This window comes from Benincasa hispida, chromosome 3 (genome assembly GCF_027475165.1).
Source record: "Benincasa hispida cultivar pf3 chromosome 3, pf3_genome.v1.1, whole genome shotgun sequence".
Lineage (NCBI taxonomy): Eukaryota > Viridiplantae > Streptophyta > Magnoliopsida > Cucurbitales > Cucurbitaceae > Benincasa > Benincasa hispida.
This window is the reverse complement of record NC_143480.1, coordinates 54,575,960-54,591,073: the sequence shown is the minus strand read 5'-3', so window position 1 is coordinate 54,591,073 and position 15,114 is coordinate 54,575,960. Positions and strand designations below refer to the sequence as shown.

The window sequence follows — 15,114 nt, the reverse complement described above, 5'->3', positions numbered from 1 at the left end:
TTTTTGTAATATGATTGTTTTAATTGTAATGATTTAAAATAATAAATTAAAATGAGCATACCTCAAAGTTAGTGACACGTACTCTATTCTTAAAAATATAATAAAGAAAAAAACAGTGATAAATTATATAATTGATTGATTAGTATTTTAAACATTAAATTAATGACAATAGCAATTTAAGAGTAAAGATAAATTTGTCCGTGAATGTTATTCACCTCTTACTTTTGATTAATTTCTTGAAATATTTTCGTTATTTAAAACCAACAAATTTATTAAATATAAAGTTAAATTTCGTATATAATAGTACTATATATTTCTAGAAAATGTTGAAGAAGTTAATCAAAATGGTTTAGATATAAATACGAAAATCTATGGGTTAAACTTGTAATTAAAGTAAATTTAGGTCTCTAAACTTTTTTTAAAAAAAATCATTAAACCGTTTAACATGTTTCTGAACTTTCAATCTCGTATCTAATTGCTAACAAAAGCGTAGCTCAATTCTAAAGTTCAGACATTTGTTTGACACAAAATTAAAAATTCAAATATATATTAAACATTTTTTAAAGTTTGGAGATCCCATTGATACAAAATTAAAAGAAAAAACCTTTTGCTCCCAAAGTTTCGGATGAGGTTTAGGTTTCCATTTAATTCTTAGGTTTCAAAATATCACACTTTTACCCTTAAATTTAAATTTAATTCTTAATTATTCTTAGTTTCAAAATGTTATATTTATCTTTTAAAAAAGAATATGAAATTTTATTTTAATTTGATCCCTTAATTTCATGATTTTTAATTAAATATTAATTTCCAATACTTACTGATAATATCTATTAATTCATATAAATAAATTAGTTTTCATTTTTTTTATTACTTATTTTAAATTAATTAAAACGAGAATAATACCAAAGACCAAAGTGAATATTAATGAAGTCTATTTATAAAAGTGAGCATTAATAAAAATTCAAAAATAAAAGTATAAAATATAAAATTTAGAGATTAAATGAAAGCGAAATTCAAATGGAGAAAAATTATACTATTTTAAGATAAAGAAAATAAATAAAAACCAAACTCAAAACTTAGATAAATGCGTAACATTTTGAGCCGATGTAAATTACAAATTTAGCTCAATTTTTTTTTAAGAAAAAAGAAAACTGAAAATCCCCACAATTCATCGTCCGGTTCAAGTCCTTTCTCACTCGCGACTGCTCTTTCTTTCACGCACAAAATCCCTCTGAACCCACATTCGAGAAATTCGTATCTGATCCATTGCAACTGAGCGATGGAGCGGGAGAATTGAGAACGGGAGCCATTGGAGATTCCAAGTTCATCAACAACAATCCTTATTTCTTCGCATTACTGGAGAATACTGACGCGTTCCATACATTTTTTGATGAACAGTTCGTGTTTCATGATCTATATAAATCACAACTCTGCTTGAACTCCAGCGGAGATCACTTCCATAACAACAGGAAAATTTGCAGAAGGTGGAGGAAGGGAGAGATTTGGGAAGAGGAAGGTTATACATTATCAATCAATAGTGGAGAGAAGAGAGTATGAAGAGCGGCGGTGGTGGAGGGAGCGGAGCTTCTGCTTATGGATTTCCGGCGAAAAGGAGATGGAGAGGACTCGTGATCGGAGTTCTTGGCCTCGTTATTCTCTCAATGCTCGTGCCTCTTGTGTTTTTGCTCGGTCTCTACAATGGTTTTCACACTACGGGTATCTTGTTTGCTCTTTTTTTTTTTTTTTTTTTTTTCTTTTCTGAATTGGTTGTTAGTTGTGCTGAATCTGACGTTACTTGATCGGATCTGTTCGTTGCTTTTACTGTCTCAATTGGGTTTGTCACATCTTGTATACTCTCTATTCTCTTTGTTTAATACTCTGCTAGATCTCGCGTCCCCCCATCGGTTTTACCCTTTATTTGGCTCGTTTGATTTTGAATTCGATTTTGTTTCGAATCGGTTTACTTGTAGCTTTGGTGTCAGTTGCATCGTATATGACGAGGTTATTTAATTTTAATTTCTTTCGTCATTTTCTTTTTAAGTGTCTCCTTCTCCCTCCATTTGTATCTCCTTTGGGATTTTCTCCGATGAATGCCGCATGAATTAGGATAAGAAGCAATTCAGACATCTTCCCACTAATATAATCTTTCATCTGCCTCAATGTAATCGGGCTTGGCAATGTTTCCCATTCTCAGTTCCTCCTTTTCATGAAGAGAATTTTTCCACCAGTACATATTTTTGGTATTTGTCTAACACCATTTATACTCTTCTTCTGCAGGATATGCATCTGACTCGCAAAATTCAAAACCAGTAAGGACTGATCTTTGTTTTTGGGGCATTTGATTTTAAAATTCATACTATAAGCATTATACTGGTTTTGTAAATTTTCAGTTACAGGTACCATTCTGTATATATTTACGGTGAGGGAAGAAAATGTTTGGAAAAATAATTTTAGTTGGTTTGATACAGGAAGAAAGAAATATTAATGGATTAGATCCTTCTCCATTGTGAAGTTTACTTCTACTGTCCCGTTGTTTTAGTTTCAATGAACATTTTTATGGCAGGGATTTCAGCCTAGTCATGTAGATGATGTTATCAGAAAATTGGGACCAACTCTTCCAAAGGTCTATTAATATTCTCTTAGTTCTCTCTTAATGGTAGTTTTTTTTCCTTGTATCAGCAGTAGATAGTGCTTGGTCAGTTGTAATTTATTTATTTGTTATAAATGCTGTGCTTGGACCAGTTGTGGTGGATGTACACCGTTGACCTTTATATGAATATGTTGTGCCACATATCATTTGGGGATAGTATTTTAAATTTGTTCTCATGAAAATGCATGTAATATTTTACCCAAAAGTGAAGGCTTTAAAATTGTGATTTCTTAAAATGAGTATGGCACAACTAAGCTTTTGAATCATTGTGCAACTTATTAGCCGAGCTGAAATCCAAGTTCCTAAAAAGTTCACACTTTACAGCCACACCCAACAACATAGATCTCTTAATTTGCCTAATGTTTATTTCCTCTGTTTAATCTGCTCTTTTGCTACTCTGAGTTCTTGCCTTCTCTAAAGTTTATTCCTTGGTTGGATGACTCTTCCTTTTCCATTTCCCCTTTAAGGCTTCAAAATCTTTCAAAGATGAGAAACTGACAGAATTGGTAGTTCAGGGAAGGCATTTGATTGCATTAGATTTTCCATAAGTTCAGGCAGATAGAACATGATTCAAATGGCTATGCTTCACATTAGAGGACATTTCTTATGGAATTGTTCTACTTCTCAACCATTTATTGTACCATAAGTTCTTTGCTTGTGTTATTTGAACCAACGATGAGTTCTTGATTCCATTTATCTGTATTGTACTTTCTCCAATCACACTTGTGGGGTGTTTTTTTCTGTCCATCATTGACAACTCAGTCTCAGTTTATACCTTTTTTTCCCCCTTTTTTCTAGATGCTTCTCTCGTTCAAATGGCCAGGAACCTCAAGGTTGTAAAGGAAATGGAAACCTTGATATAGCTCTGTTTTAATCCGTTTTTAAAGAAATTTGGGAAAATTTAATTAGAAGTCCCGTTTTAGGGACAAAGTAGAATATGGCAAAGGTTTGAGAGCCACATTGTTCTTTAGTCTTTCTTTTGTCTACTCTTACCAAAGGTAGCACCTCTTGAGATGGAATTGAACGAACTAAAAGACTTGATGGAAGTACTAAAGGGGTGTATCCTGGCAGAGGAGAAGAACGGTGTGGCCACTCTTAATTTTCACCGTGGAACCACTCTTTGCACATAAACAGTCACTAATACCATAAAGAGCCCACCTTGGTGGTTTGGAAAGGTAGGGGACCCAGACAAGAGAGTGTAGCTCTTCTTATGGACCATCTGCCATGAGGAGATGAATACTATTGGAAGGATTCACAAAAAAAATCTTGAAGTATGGTTCTTAAATCAAAGTGCATTCTTTGTAGGGATGCAGAGGAGATTTAAGGTCATTTGTTGCACCATTGCTTATTTAGTATGAAGTGGTGGATCTACAGTATTCTGACTTTGCTTGGGGTTTTATGTAACAACTGAGGGAAATATTATCCAGATGCTTTGCTGCCATGGACTTAGAAATGCTTAATTTTGTGGGTAAAGGTTGCAAGACATCTACAACATTAGTGAAAGGGAGTGGAATGAAAGCTTTTGATTTCATTGGTTATTCAACAAGTAGAAAGAGAATGGAATGAGAACTTCAATACATCTTATGGGGCATAAAATGGCTTATTGGTGGGGGTGAGAACTTTGATCTGTTTGACCATTAGTTCGAAAAGGCAAGAACTTCATTAATTCTTATATTTTGATCCTAGCCGTTTGGTATTAGAGCATTGATTTTGACCACAAGTCTGAAGGTGCAACAATTGCTACTCGAAATAAAAGAAGAATATGCAAATGTTGTTGGCAAAGTTGCAAAGATGGACTTGAAGGAATTTGGAAGTCTTAGGATTTAAAGATGAGCAGAAGAATCCGTTTGATGAAATAAATGACCAAACAGGAGCGATGAAAGAGATGAAAGAACAGAAACTAGAGGAGGAAGGCTAATCGTGTTTGGTTGAAGCAGAAAAAGAATCATCGTGTGGAAAATTACAAGTTGAACCAGATTAGATCAACTAGTTGTCAACCCATCCAGAAGATATAGGCAATTTCAAGCAAAGGTGAGTGTAACTAGATGGTGGCAAGCATTAAGCAAATAATAAAACGTTTGGAATCCATTGGAGGCTTTGTTTCAAAAGAAGTCCAGTAGGGAGGTTTTTCTGGGAATTGGTTACGTTATTTGCTTCTACTTGATCTACTTCTAATTTGTTTTGTAATTATAACCTAACTCAAATGTTTACCTGTTGAAAAATCAATCCCTCTTGGCAGAATAGACAATGGAAGTTTCACATCTAAAAGAAGTCCGTTTGGAGGAAATTGATTGTATTAAATATGGCACGTCACCTTGATGTCAAACCAAGCACCAAATCTATTGTACTATCAAAGGACCCTTGGAGGAAGTACATTGAAAACAGGAGAATTTGATTTATAGTCATATTTTGAACAGAGTTGGATTAGGGGATAAAACTCTCTTCCAGGACTTTAGGACTGGGAGGGGTAAGTACTTCAATATGAATTCCACAACCTCTTGGAAGCCTTCATTGCCACCTTATGGAATGGTGAATCTAAAGCTTGGAAGTCCCTGTTTGAGGAGAAATTTCAAAGAAGATGAAATTGATGAATGGGCTCGCATCGCTACTTTGATATCCTCATATTCATAGGAAGAGCCAAATTCCACCTGAAAACATACAATGAGTTAGCAGCGTTCACGTTTTAGATTTTCCCCCCCTAACTGGTTAACTGATATCACTATCAGTTTCATGTAAGCCGCCAATGTACACTTTATATCGGTCACCTATGAAATAACATATAGTAGCAGCCAGCTTGAGTTTCAGTTGTCATATTTAATTAATTTTTATCTTTTTCTTTTTCTTTTTTTTTTTCATGAAGTTGGAGTTGCCCTACTTCAGTGTGTGTATTGTACCGCTTAAATATGTGCACACGCTATGTATCCACTTGTTGGTTTTATTCTTTATGAATATGTATCGCTATCTTAAAAGATTAGTTATACAATTGACATTTTGATGTATTTGATTTTATATTGTCTTATGTAATTGATGTTTAAGAGAAATTATTATGATAAAGGGTCGTCATTTTGGCATTTAAAGATAGTGCTAGGGTGATGGTTTTGAATTGCCTTTGGTCTGTATTGTCAGGACGTATTTCAGAAATATGCCATTGAACCTAAGAAGGAAATTAAAGATGTCATGCACGAGAGTCAGGAACCAAAAGGTTTGGTTGAATGAATCCTTTCCTCCAAGTATTTAGAAAATATTTTGTCTGGCATAACATTATGCTTAAAGCTTTTTGTTTGAATAATCTACAGGTTTACCACCTCCAAAAGTTGATGCCATACCAACGCATACCCGTGAAAATGTATGAATGTATTAGTCTGTGATGGAATTTATAAACTGCTTCTGGATTTCAAGTGGTTTTTGTGATTAATTTTTGTATGTCTTTTCAGAGTACTAAAGTTGGTGGTAGAGTTCAACCTTCCCAACGTATGACTGCCATGGACGAAAGTGGAAAACCATGCGAGTGGAAGTTTGGGAGTTATTGTATTTGGCGACAGGAAAATAGAGAAGTTATCAAAGATTCTATGGTAAAAAAATTGAAGGATCAGCTTTTTGTTGCGCGAGCATACTATCCTAGCATTGCAAAACTTCCGTCACAAAGCAAGTTAACTCAAGAAATGAAGCAAAATATTCAAGAACTGGAACGTGTCTTGAGTGAATCAACTACAGATCTTGATCTTCCACTACAGTAAGTCGTGGTAGTGTTTATGCTTTTATTGATGAAAAGGATGAAAAGTGGAAAGTTACAACCAGGATCCAAACCTAAATTCCCTGAAGAGGAAATTGCATGACACTGCCCCACCCAAGGAATCACTTTTCATTAATGAAGAAAAGAGTATGGAATATAAGTAAAAGAAACTAAATAATTTCAGTGACTAAATTATTGCAAAATTGAAACGTAACCATATTGAATGCATGGTTAAGTTGAATGGTCGTGGGATTGCTTTTTTATCATGTGTAATTTTTTGTAGTTTATTGAATCCTCGTGTAATAAATTCTTATATTTCTGCCCTGGAAAACTTTCCATTTCTTCAATTTCTTAATCAGGATAGAGAAAAAGTCGCTGAAGATGGAAGCTACAATAGCCAAAGCTAAATCATTCCCTGTGGAATGTAATAATGTGGACAAAAAGTTACGACAAATATTTGATATGACGGAGGATGAAGCCAATTTTCATATGAAACAGAGTGCCTTTCTCTTCCAACTAGCTGTTCAGACCATGCCAAAGAGCATGCATTGCTTGTCTATGCAGCTAACTGTTGAATATTTTAGAATTGATTCAACCAATTTGGAGCTCTCTCAGGCCGAGAAATATGCTGATCCCACTTTGAACCATTATATAATATTCTCAAACAATATACTTGCATCATCAGTGGTTATCAACTCAACAGTTTCAAATTCAAAAGTAAGTTAAATGTTTTTCTGTACTTATAACCCGTATATTTGCCTTACTTATCAACATGAAACTGATTAACTACTCTTTGATGTTTTAGGAAAGTGGGAATCAGGTTTTTCATGTATTGACTGATGGACAGAATTACTTTGCCATGAAGCTCTGGTTTTTGAGGAATAGTTATAAGGAGGCAACTATTGAAGTAATAAATGTTGAACATCTTAAACTTGATGATCATGAAAATGTGACTTTTGTATTGCCTCAAGAGTTCCGTATTTCATTCCGTACTTTAACTCACTCTAGGACAGAATACATTTCAATGTTTTCACATTTGCACTATCTTCTTCCTGAAATATTCAAGAACCTGGATAAAGTTGTGATCCTGGAGGATGATGTTATTGTCCAGCGAGACTTATCAGCCTTGTGGAGCCTTGATATGGGAGGAAAAGTTAATGGTGCTGCACAGTGCTGTCATATGAGGTTTGATGAGCTTAAAAGCTTTCTGGGTGAGAGTGGTTACATTCAAAATGATTGTACTTGGATCTCAGGATTGAATGTAATTGATCTGGCGAAGTGGAGAGAGCTTGATCTTTCTCAAACTTTCCGTAGTTTGGTCAGGGAGGTAAGTCCCATGGCATTAGCTGTTCTAAATTATGAAGGAAAGATAATTATACAAATTTAGATATTTACAATTGCATGCGAAAGATAATTATACAAATTTAGATATTTACAATTGCATGCACAAACATGCTTCCTTGTATCTGCACCCTCACCCACTGACGCACACCCAAAAACATAAACCAAGGATTTTTTTCTTTTTTTCTGAAAGATTCCCGTTAAATATTCAATTTAATGGTCCTAATTTGAACAAGTCTTAATCTTCCCATTCAAATCTTCCGTTGAAGAGGCTATGACATGTTACATTGCAATACTGCAGCCGATGCTCAACCTATTTTATGATTGTCATGTCTTTTCTTTCATTCTTTTCAATGAAAACAGTTATTTCTTTTTAAAAAATATTGTCTATTCTATGATATGTCTGCTGATACTTTTTGTTTCCATGCATCGTACTCAATGTTTTTCTGTCTGTGCGTCTGACATTTTCGGTGATTGATCAAGGATAACTTTGAAGTTTCCTTGTTTTGAATGATCAGATTATTGGTCTCCTTTGCCTTCATAACCATTATTGAACAGAGGTTGATGATGCAGGGCGGATCAACTGATGCTGTTGCGTTGCGTGCAAGCTTGCTTACATTTCAGGACCTTGTCTATGCCCTTGATGATTCATGGTCTCTATATGGATTAGGTCATGACTACAAGCTTAATGTCGAAGACATTGAGAAGGCTGCAACATTGCATTATAATGGATATTTGAAACCTTGGCTGGAGTTGGGTATCCCAAAATACAAAGCTTACTGGAAGAAGTTTCTAGACAGAGAAGATCTGTTCTTGAGTAAGTGTAACATAAATCCGTGATAAGCTGATGATTCTACCACACCATCTACTACATAGATTCCATGAAATCTGGAGCTCAACTCTTCAAGTATTTTCGTTGACAAATGGGATTGCCCTCAATTGATAAGTTCCCAACAGAGAACTCATTTTTTACAGTAAATAACTACTAGCTTCATCCAGATCAAGTTTGCTTGTGGTGACTTCTGATATCATGAGTTTTGTGGTATTCAATTGGGAGTTGATGACGAAGAGAAAGCGATAGAGGTTTCTTCTGTTTGTCTGCTAGTTGGTTTGTTGAATGAGAATCTGAGTTGGAAAGTGTGGCAAATAAGGGAAAGATGCACAAAGGCTACAATTATCTTCGTCCAGCAAGATTGGCTTTGGATTTAACTGTGCAAGTTTAATGAGAATACCTTGTTCTATGCCTTAACAGGATTATTTGTCTGTTGATGTCACTCATATTAAGATATAAGATATATATACATATATAGTTAGATTAGGTTCTCATGATTCTAGTTGGACCAAATTCTTTTGACAATTCTTATTGGATTTGATTATAGAGTTATTTGGGAGGCACTTTGCCTATTTTGTCAGCTCTGTTTTCTTCACTTTGATTGTGCAGCTTTAATGATATACATTGGAAGTTGTGGCAGCTACAATATACCCTCTATATTATTCTTCTCAGCCTATATACTTCCAGCATCCAAGCCAGGTATTCTATTCTCCTTTTTTCCCTTTACGAGAATCGTGAAATTAACTAAACAACTTTGATTCTGGCACGTGGTGTTGTTTTTGGTATTGATCCTAGGCCCCCTCCCTTCGAGGATCTTTTATGGAGGCCGATTGGGATTCTAATTACCTTGGATTGGTGTCCTCTGATTTTAACGAGGACCTTAGTTGTGGTTAGTTTGTTGCTTATTTTGATTCTACAATGAGAAGATTGTTCTTTTTCTTTTCCCTAGTGGTTAAAATGTTGTTTGGAAGCTGTTTTAAAAAATTGTCAGTTTTTTATAATAGAAATTTGGTGAAAAGTTGTTTGAATTAGCTTTTCTATGTTGTTTGAATTCGTTTTCCTTGGTTTATTTATATGGTTGTTACATTTTTGGAAATTACTAGAAATTTGATTTGGAAAATTATGGATTCGTTAATTATTAACTTTGAAGTGGGATAATTTCTACCTTTTTAAACGTTTTTTTTAAGAAACAAAAAAACCATGACTAGCAGGTAAAAATCTATTTGAAATGTCTTTCTAACTGCGGTAAAAAAATTGGTTTTTGTATGTATTTAAAAAGTCATTTTAAACAGATCAAAAGACTTTTTGAGTGATTTTATCTTGAAATGTGCTGAATAGCAAGACAACAATCAATGGCATGAAAAACAGATAAAACAAAATGGATTTTATTATTAAGTTGTAATTGGCACATACATTCTTGTAGCATTCCTATATTGTTGTGGCCATTTTCTATATGGTGCCACCAATTTTGAAGTTCTAAATGTCAGTTTGAGCATGCAGTTGAAACATATTCTCTATTAACATGTCAACATTTTTATACATATTTTCATATGTACATAAGTTTACTATCGACGTAAGAAGTAAATCAACATTTTCGTTATATCGGTAAATAAAAGTGTCAGTAATGTTAAAATAATATAAGATAATAAGTATTTAAACTTAAGAAAAGTATAAAATGTTTACTTTATTTTACTCCTTGTACTTTTGGCTTTGGTTCAATCTGGTTCTAATCATTTTGAAATGCTCATTTTGGTCTATCTACTCTTAGCTCCTTTTCATTTTGATTATATATATAGGTTTAAATACTACTTTGACTTGTACTTTTGACTATGGTTCATTTTAATTCCAATGTTCATTTTGTCTTTGTATTCTTAATTTTCATTCATTTTGATTTTTATACTTTTAAAATGTTAAGTTTGATGTTTGTATTTTTAAAATGTGATTATTTGTAAGGATTCAAAATAGTTATTTTTAAAAATTTTAAGAATCAAAATTAATATTTTGAAAATATGATAGACAAATAAATTAAAGCTTCTGTCAAAAAAGTAAGAAATAAACTAAATTCAAAAGTACATAGATCAAAATCGTATTTATATCCCTAAATCAAAATGTTGTTTATAGAAAATGAAACAAGCGAACTAGATGTTGAAAGTTCTTTACAATATATAGTTTGGACAAGAACAAGTGACCATATAGATCAACATGATTTTAAAGACAAGAGAGATCATCAAAGTTATTGAAGAAGAAGTTAGGTGGATGAAGGTAAGCTCAAAGTTGAACGTAAAGTGGAGAAACTCGTGAGTAGAGAGATTAATTTTTCTTTGTGGGATCCACCCTCAATTTTCTTTGCCGAGAAAACTTGTGAGTAGAGTTATTATAAGTATGTAGCTATTATAGTATATGGTTTATTATAGCATGTGTCTATTTTAGTATGAGTAAAAAATAGTAAATATTGTAATAAAAAGAGATTTAAAATAGTAATACTGTAATTAATTATATGTTATACTAGTTGAAAATACCAACTATTATAATTGAAGTCTCAAGCATGTTAGTTTCCCGTTTCCTGTTTTTTGTTTCCTACTTTTTTTAAAACAAGTAACAGAAATATATTTGATAATATTTCTGTTTCCTATTTTTTGAAAAAAAAAAAGAAACAATAACAAAAATTTGTTAGATAACTATTTCTCATTTCTTGCATTTTTTTCCTTGCATTTTTTCCATATTTTATAGTTTAAATATAATTTAATTATATATATATATATGGCATGCAAAATATAAAAAGTAATTATCAAATACACATAAGCCCCATTGTAAAATTAATAACAATAATACAATTATTTTTATCATTCATATATTACTAAAATTTGATTTACTATATTATTTCTCACTCAAGTCACGTGTTTTAAATTTTAAATGTTGTAGACTCAAATGTAACTCAATTATATTATTATGAAAATGTCGTGGTTGTAAAAATATTAAAATGAACCTAAATGAATATCTTAGTAAGCAAAATATATTGTAAAATTATAACTATTTCGTATGAAAGAAAAAAGAATAATATATTTTAAAATATATAAAAATGTATATTGTAAAATTTAAAGTTCAAAATTCAAAAAATATTTATATATACATATTGAAAAGGAAGATTATTTTAAATGACAAAACCGTTGAAAATATTTACAAATTATAGAAAACTATCAGTCTATTTGCGATAGACCGAGATAAACTATTATCTGTGTTTATCTTAATCTATTGCAGTCTGATAGACAGTGAAGTTTTGTTATATTTGTAAATTTTTTGGTCCATTTTCCTATATTTAAAAACAAGCCGATTGAAAATTTGAAATTTGAAAATCAAAATAATATATATATCTAAATATTTGAAAATTCAAAATTCAAAATTAAATTTGCTATATTTGTAAATATTTTGGTTCATTTTCCTATATTTGAAGACAAATCTATTGAAAATTTGAAATTTGAAAATCAAAATAATATAGAAATGTAAATATTTTAAAATTCAAAATTCGAAATGAAATTAAGATATGGATATAAAAAATAATAATAAAAGTAATAAACATAAATAAACAAAAAAAAGAAATAATTATAAAGAAAATATAAAAATATAGAGGAAAAAGAAATAGAAAAGAAAAAAAAAATCACCAGATCTGATACTAAGACCATGAAGCTGGGGAATGTTTTGGACATGCTTCTTACCCAACTAGTCAATTTTGGCCCAATTAAATAAAATAGAAATGAAATAGGAGAAACTACTTTTTGTAGTTTTCCAATTTTGATCTTATCTTTAGGAACGTTTTTCAAATTTTAAGAACAAGAAACAAGAATAGTTATCAAATATATTAATTTTTTAAAAAATGAAAAACAAAAACAGAAAACAGGAAATGGAAACATTATTAAACGTCTATTTCGCCTAAGGGAGCCTTAGCCTTTATATATAGACTTAGGTCGTGGAATGATGAGCTTTACTTGGATGAGTAGTCAATCATTTTAACCATATTAACTAACGAATAAGAAATAACCTGACTAGCAAATAAAATAAAATTGTTGAGGGTTTAGAATTGACCAATCTCTCAGAGTCAACATGTTATTGAATTAAGAATATATATATCTATAAGAAAAAAAATGAGATTATTTTCAAATTAGCTCTTTCCCGACTCAGTGTAGTTCAAAGAAATTGGCTAATTAAGTGTTGAAATTTCTTATATGTATGTTTGGATATGGTCAGAAATGAGTAAATTTTTTTAGTGTTTATTTAAAGTTATATGTTTGAGGAGAGAGAGAAGTGTGAGAAATTTTAGAGACTAAGAACGAAGAAGTGGGTCTTGAAGAAGAAGGGAGGAAAAAAAAGAGAAAAAAAAGAGATATGGGGGAGAAATTTTCTTTCAGAATTGAGATTTAAATAATTTGCCAAGTTAATTTCAATTTAGCTAGTTTGGATTGATTGGAATTTTATTTGGCTTGTGGTTCAAAATTAGATTGTTTTAATAAGATAACTCGATTTTGTTAAGAGATGGAAGATTTAAAATATTTGGAGGAAAATCTTGGGAAAAGAATTATGATTTTGGAAATTTAAGGAATCTTGGATTTAAGGGGGAAATATAGATTTTTGGATTTTTTTGGATTTTTTTTTTTTTTTTTTTGGAAATTTAGAAAAAAGAAGAAGTATTTGAACGGAAGTGGATCGTCCAAATCTCATTGTGATTGAGCGTATACATTTACAGTCATACAGAACATATTATGCATGAAACTTAAATTACAACATGCTTTTGAATTAAAAACAAAGTTTAGAGAGTATATCTTTGAAGAACTGTTCTTTAAGTTAATCCCTTGAACGAACTCGTTCACGAACGCGTCGAACAACTCGAACACTCCTCGAACAAGCAGCAAGCAAAAACTCGATCCTCGAACCAACAGGACACTACCACTCGATATTCTTAGTATGAGAATTCAGGAATGGTGGGCTCTGGCTATTTTTGGTTAGAGGAAAATTTTGAAGTTTGGAAGAGGAAGACGATTGTGCAGTGAACAACACTATCGTGTAGACGAACTAGTCTATCGCATAGAAAAGCTTACTCGATTATTTAGTCTCTCAAAGGAATCGATCGTGTAGTCACCCTCTTACACTCAATCGTATATTTGATGTCTCCTGTGTGGAATAATAAAACCAATTTTTATTTATCCCATTTTTTTCATAAAACCAAATAACTACCCACTAAGGGTGGTTATGGAGAAAAAAGATTTAATTATAAACTAATTAATAAATCATAAATAAATACGATAACTAACTTATCATATTATATTTATAACCTATAATTTTAATATTGCATCATATACAATATAAAAACCATCGTTCTTTTTCTCTATTTTATGACATTTAATATAAATCATATTTATATTAAATTTAATAACTATGAATCTAATTCATAAAATAATATATTTGAATCATATTCAAATATTTGTTTCTCCAATTAAACAATAATGTATCAAATACATTATATCAATTATATCATATATAATTGAATTAACTTAATTATATCATATATAATTAAATTCCCTCTTATTAATTTGAACATTTCAAATTAACCCAAAAATTGATTCTCAACTTAAATCCATTGAGCTACTAAGGGGACCTCATGGACATGTAGCTTGAAGCTCCAACAGTACTCGAATAACTAATTAAATGCTTTAATCGTATTATCCACCATCCATTAACTGTCGGATACTCCACTAAAGATTGACAGCTGTGCGCTCTTCGCACTACAAATATATTTTTGTGACCATTGGATATAACCAATCAATAGTATGATGACCCTTCACAAATCGCTCGTAAGTACAGCTGGGACAAATTACCGTTTTGTCCCTATAGTTACATCTAACTCCTTAAGTACCACTAATCCCTCTAATGAACAATAGATCATAGTCCCACTATGACTAAACCCCTCTCGAGCCAAGAGAGGGTGTGGCACCACATTGTTCAAGACCCGAAATCAACCCTTAAGGGAGCAATTTATCTACTTACCCCTGCTTCGGGAAAAGAGTGAATTCCTTCTTGTGTAGTTGAGTTTCCAGCTCCCCAATCAGACGAATCCCCAAAATGGTAGGCTTGTTGAGCCGGCAATCTGGCCACTCTCATCCATGCAAATCAAATGACCGCTCTCATAGGCAGGAGTTCACAACTCACTCAGGATTAAGGTCATGTTACCTATGGTCATCCTAGTGAAATGAAAGTCTCAATTATGAACAACATTATGTAACGAGACTAAACATTTCGTGGTCTGGTCTTATACAAAATCCTTTGTATAGAATATCTTCGCTCGCATATCTAATACATGAATGATCAGGATCAGATCATTTGTAGCACTTTACAACATTTACCGTTTTCCCCTGTAGTTACATCTAACTCCTTAAGTACCACTAATCCCTCTAATGAACAATAGATCATAGTCCCAGTATGACTAAATCCCTCTCGGGCCAAGAGAGGGTGTGGCACCACATTGTTTAAGACCCAAAATCAGCCCTTAAGGGAGCAATTTATCTGCTT

At 32.1% G+C, this 15,114-nt stretch overlaps 1 protein-coding gene across 2 annotated transcripts; it reads left to right on the top strand.

Annotated features, from left to right (window-relative positions):
- The first annotated feature begins 1,023 nt into the window (after window positions 1–1,023).
- GAUT7 (galacturonosyltransferase 7) lies at window positions 1,024–9,136 on the top strand. 2 transcript variants are annotated; one of them, XM_039025852.2, is made up of 9 exons: window positions 1,114–1,716; window positions 2,278–2,309; window positions 2,564–2,623; window positions 5,777–5,852; window positions 5,947–5,996; window positions 6,085–6,383; window positions 6,743–7,100; window positions 7,189–7,710; window positions 8,298–9,136. In XM_039025852.2, exons 1-9 carry the CDS (start codon window positions 1,554–1,556, stop codon window positions 8,562–8,564), a joined length of 1,827 nt encoding a protein of 608 aa, XP_038881780.1. In that variant the 5' UTR covers window positions 1,114–1,553; the 3' UTR covers window positions 8,565–9,136. The 2 variants fall into 2 exon arrangements, with proteins under 2 accessions (XP_038881781.1, XP_038881780.1); XM_039025853.2 differs by lacking the exon at window positions 2,564–2,623 and having other exon boundaries at window positions 1,024–1,716.
- Window positions 9,137–15,114: the final 5,978 nt, after the last annotated feature.

Excerpts from the sequence above, each read along its gene's own strand:
- GAUT7 (XM_039025852.2), top strand. The coding sequence starts at position 1,554 with ATGAAGAGCGGCGGTGGTGGAGGGAGCGGAGCTTCTGCTTATGGATTT. Across the intron at positions 2,624-5,776 it reads TGGGACCAACTCTTCCAAAG|GACGTATTTCAGAAATATGC; the intron begins GTCTATTAATAT and ends CTGTATTGTCAG. Across the intron at positions 5,997-6,084 it reads CAACGCATACCCGTGAAAAT|AGTACTAAAGTTGGTGGTAG; the intron begins GTATGAATGTAT and ends ATGTCTTTTCAG.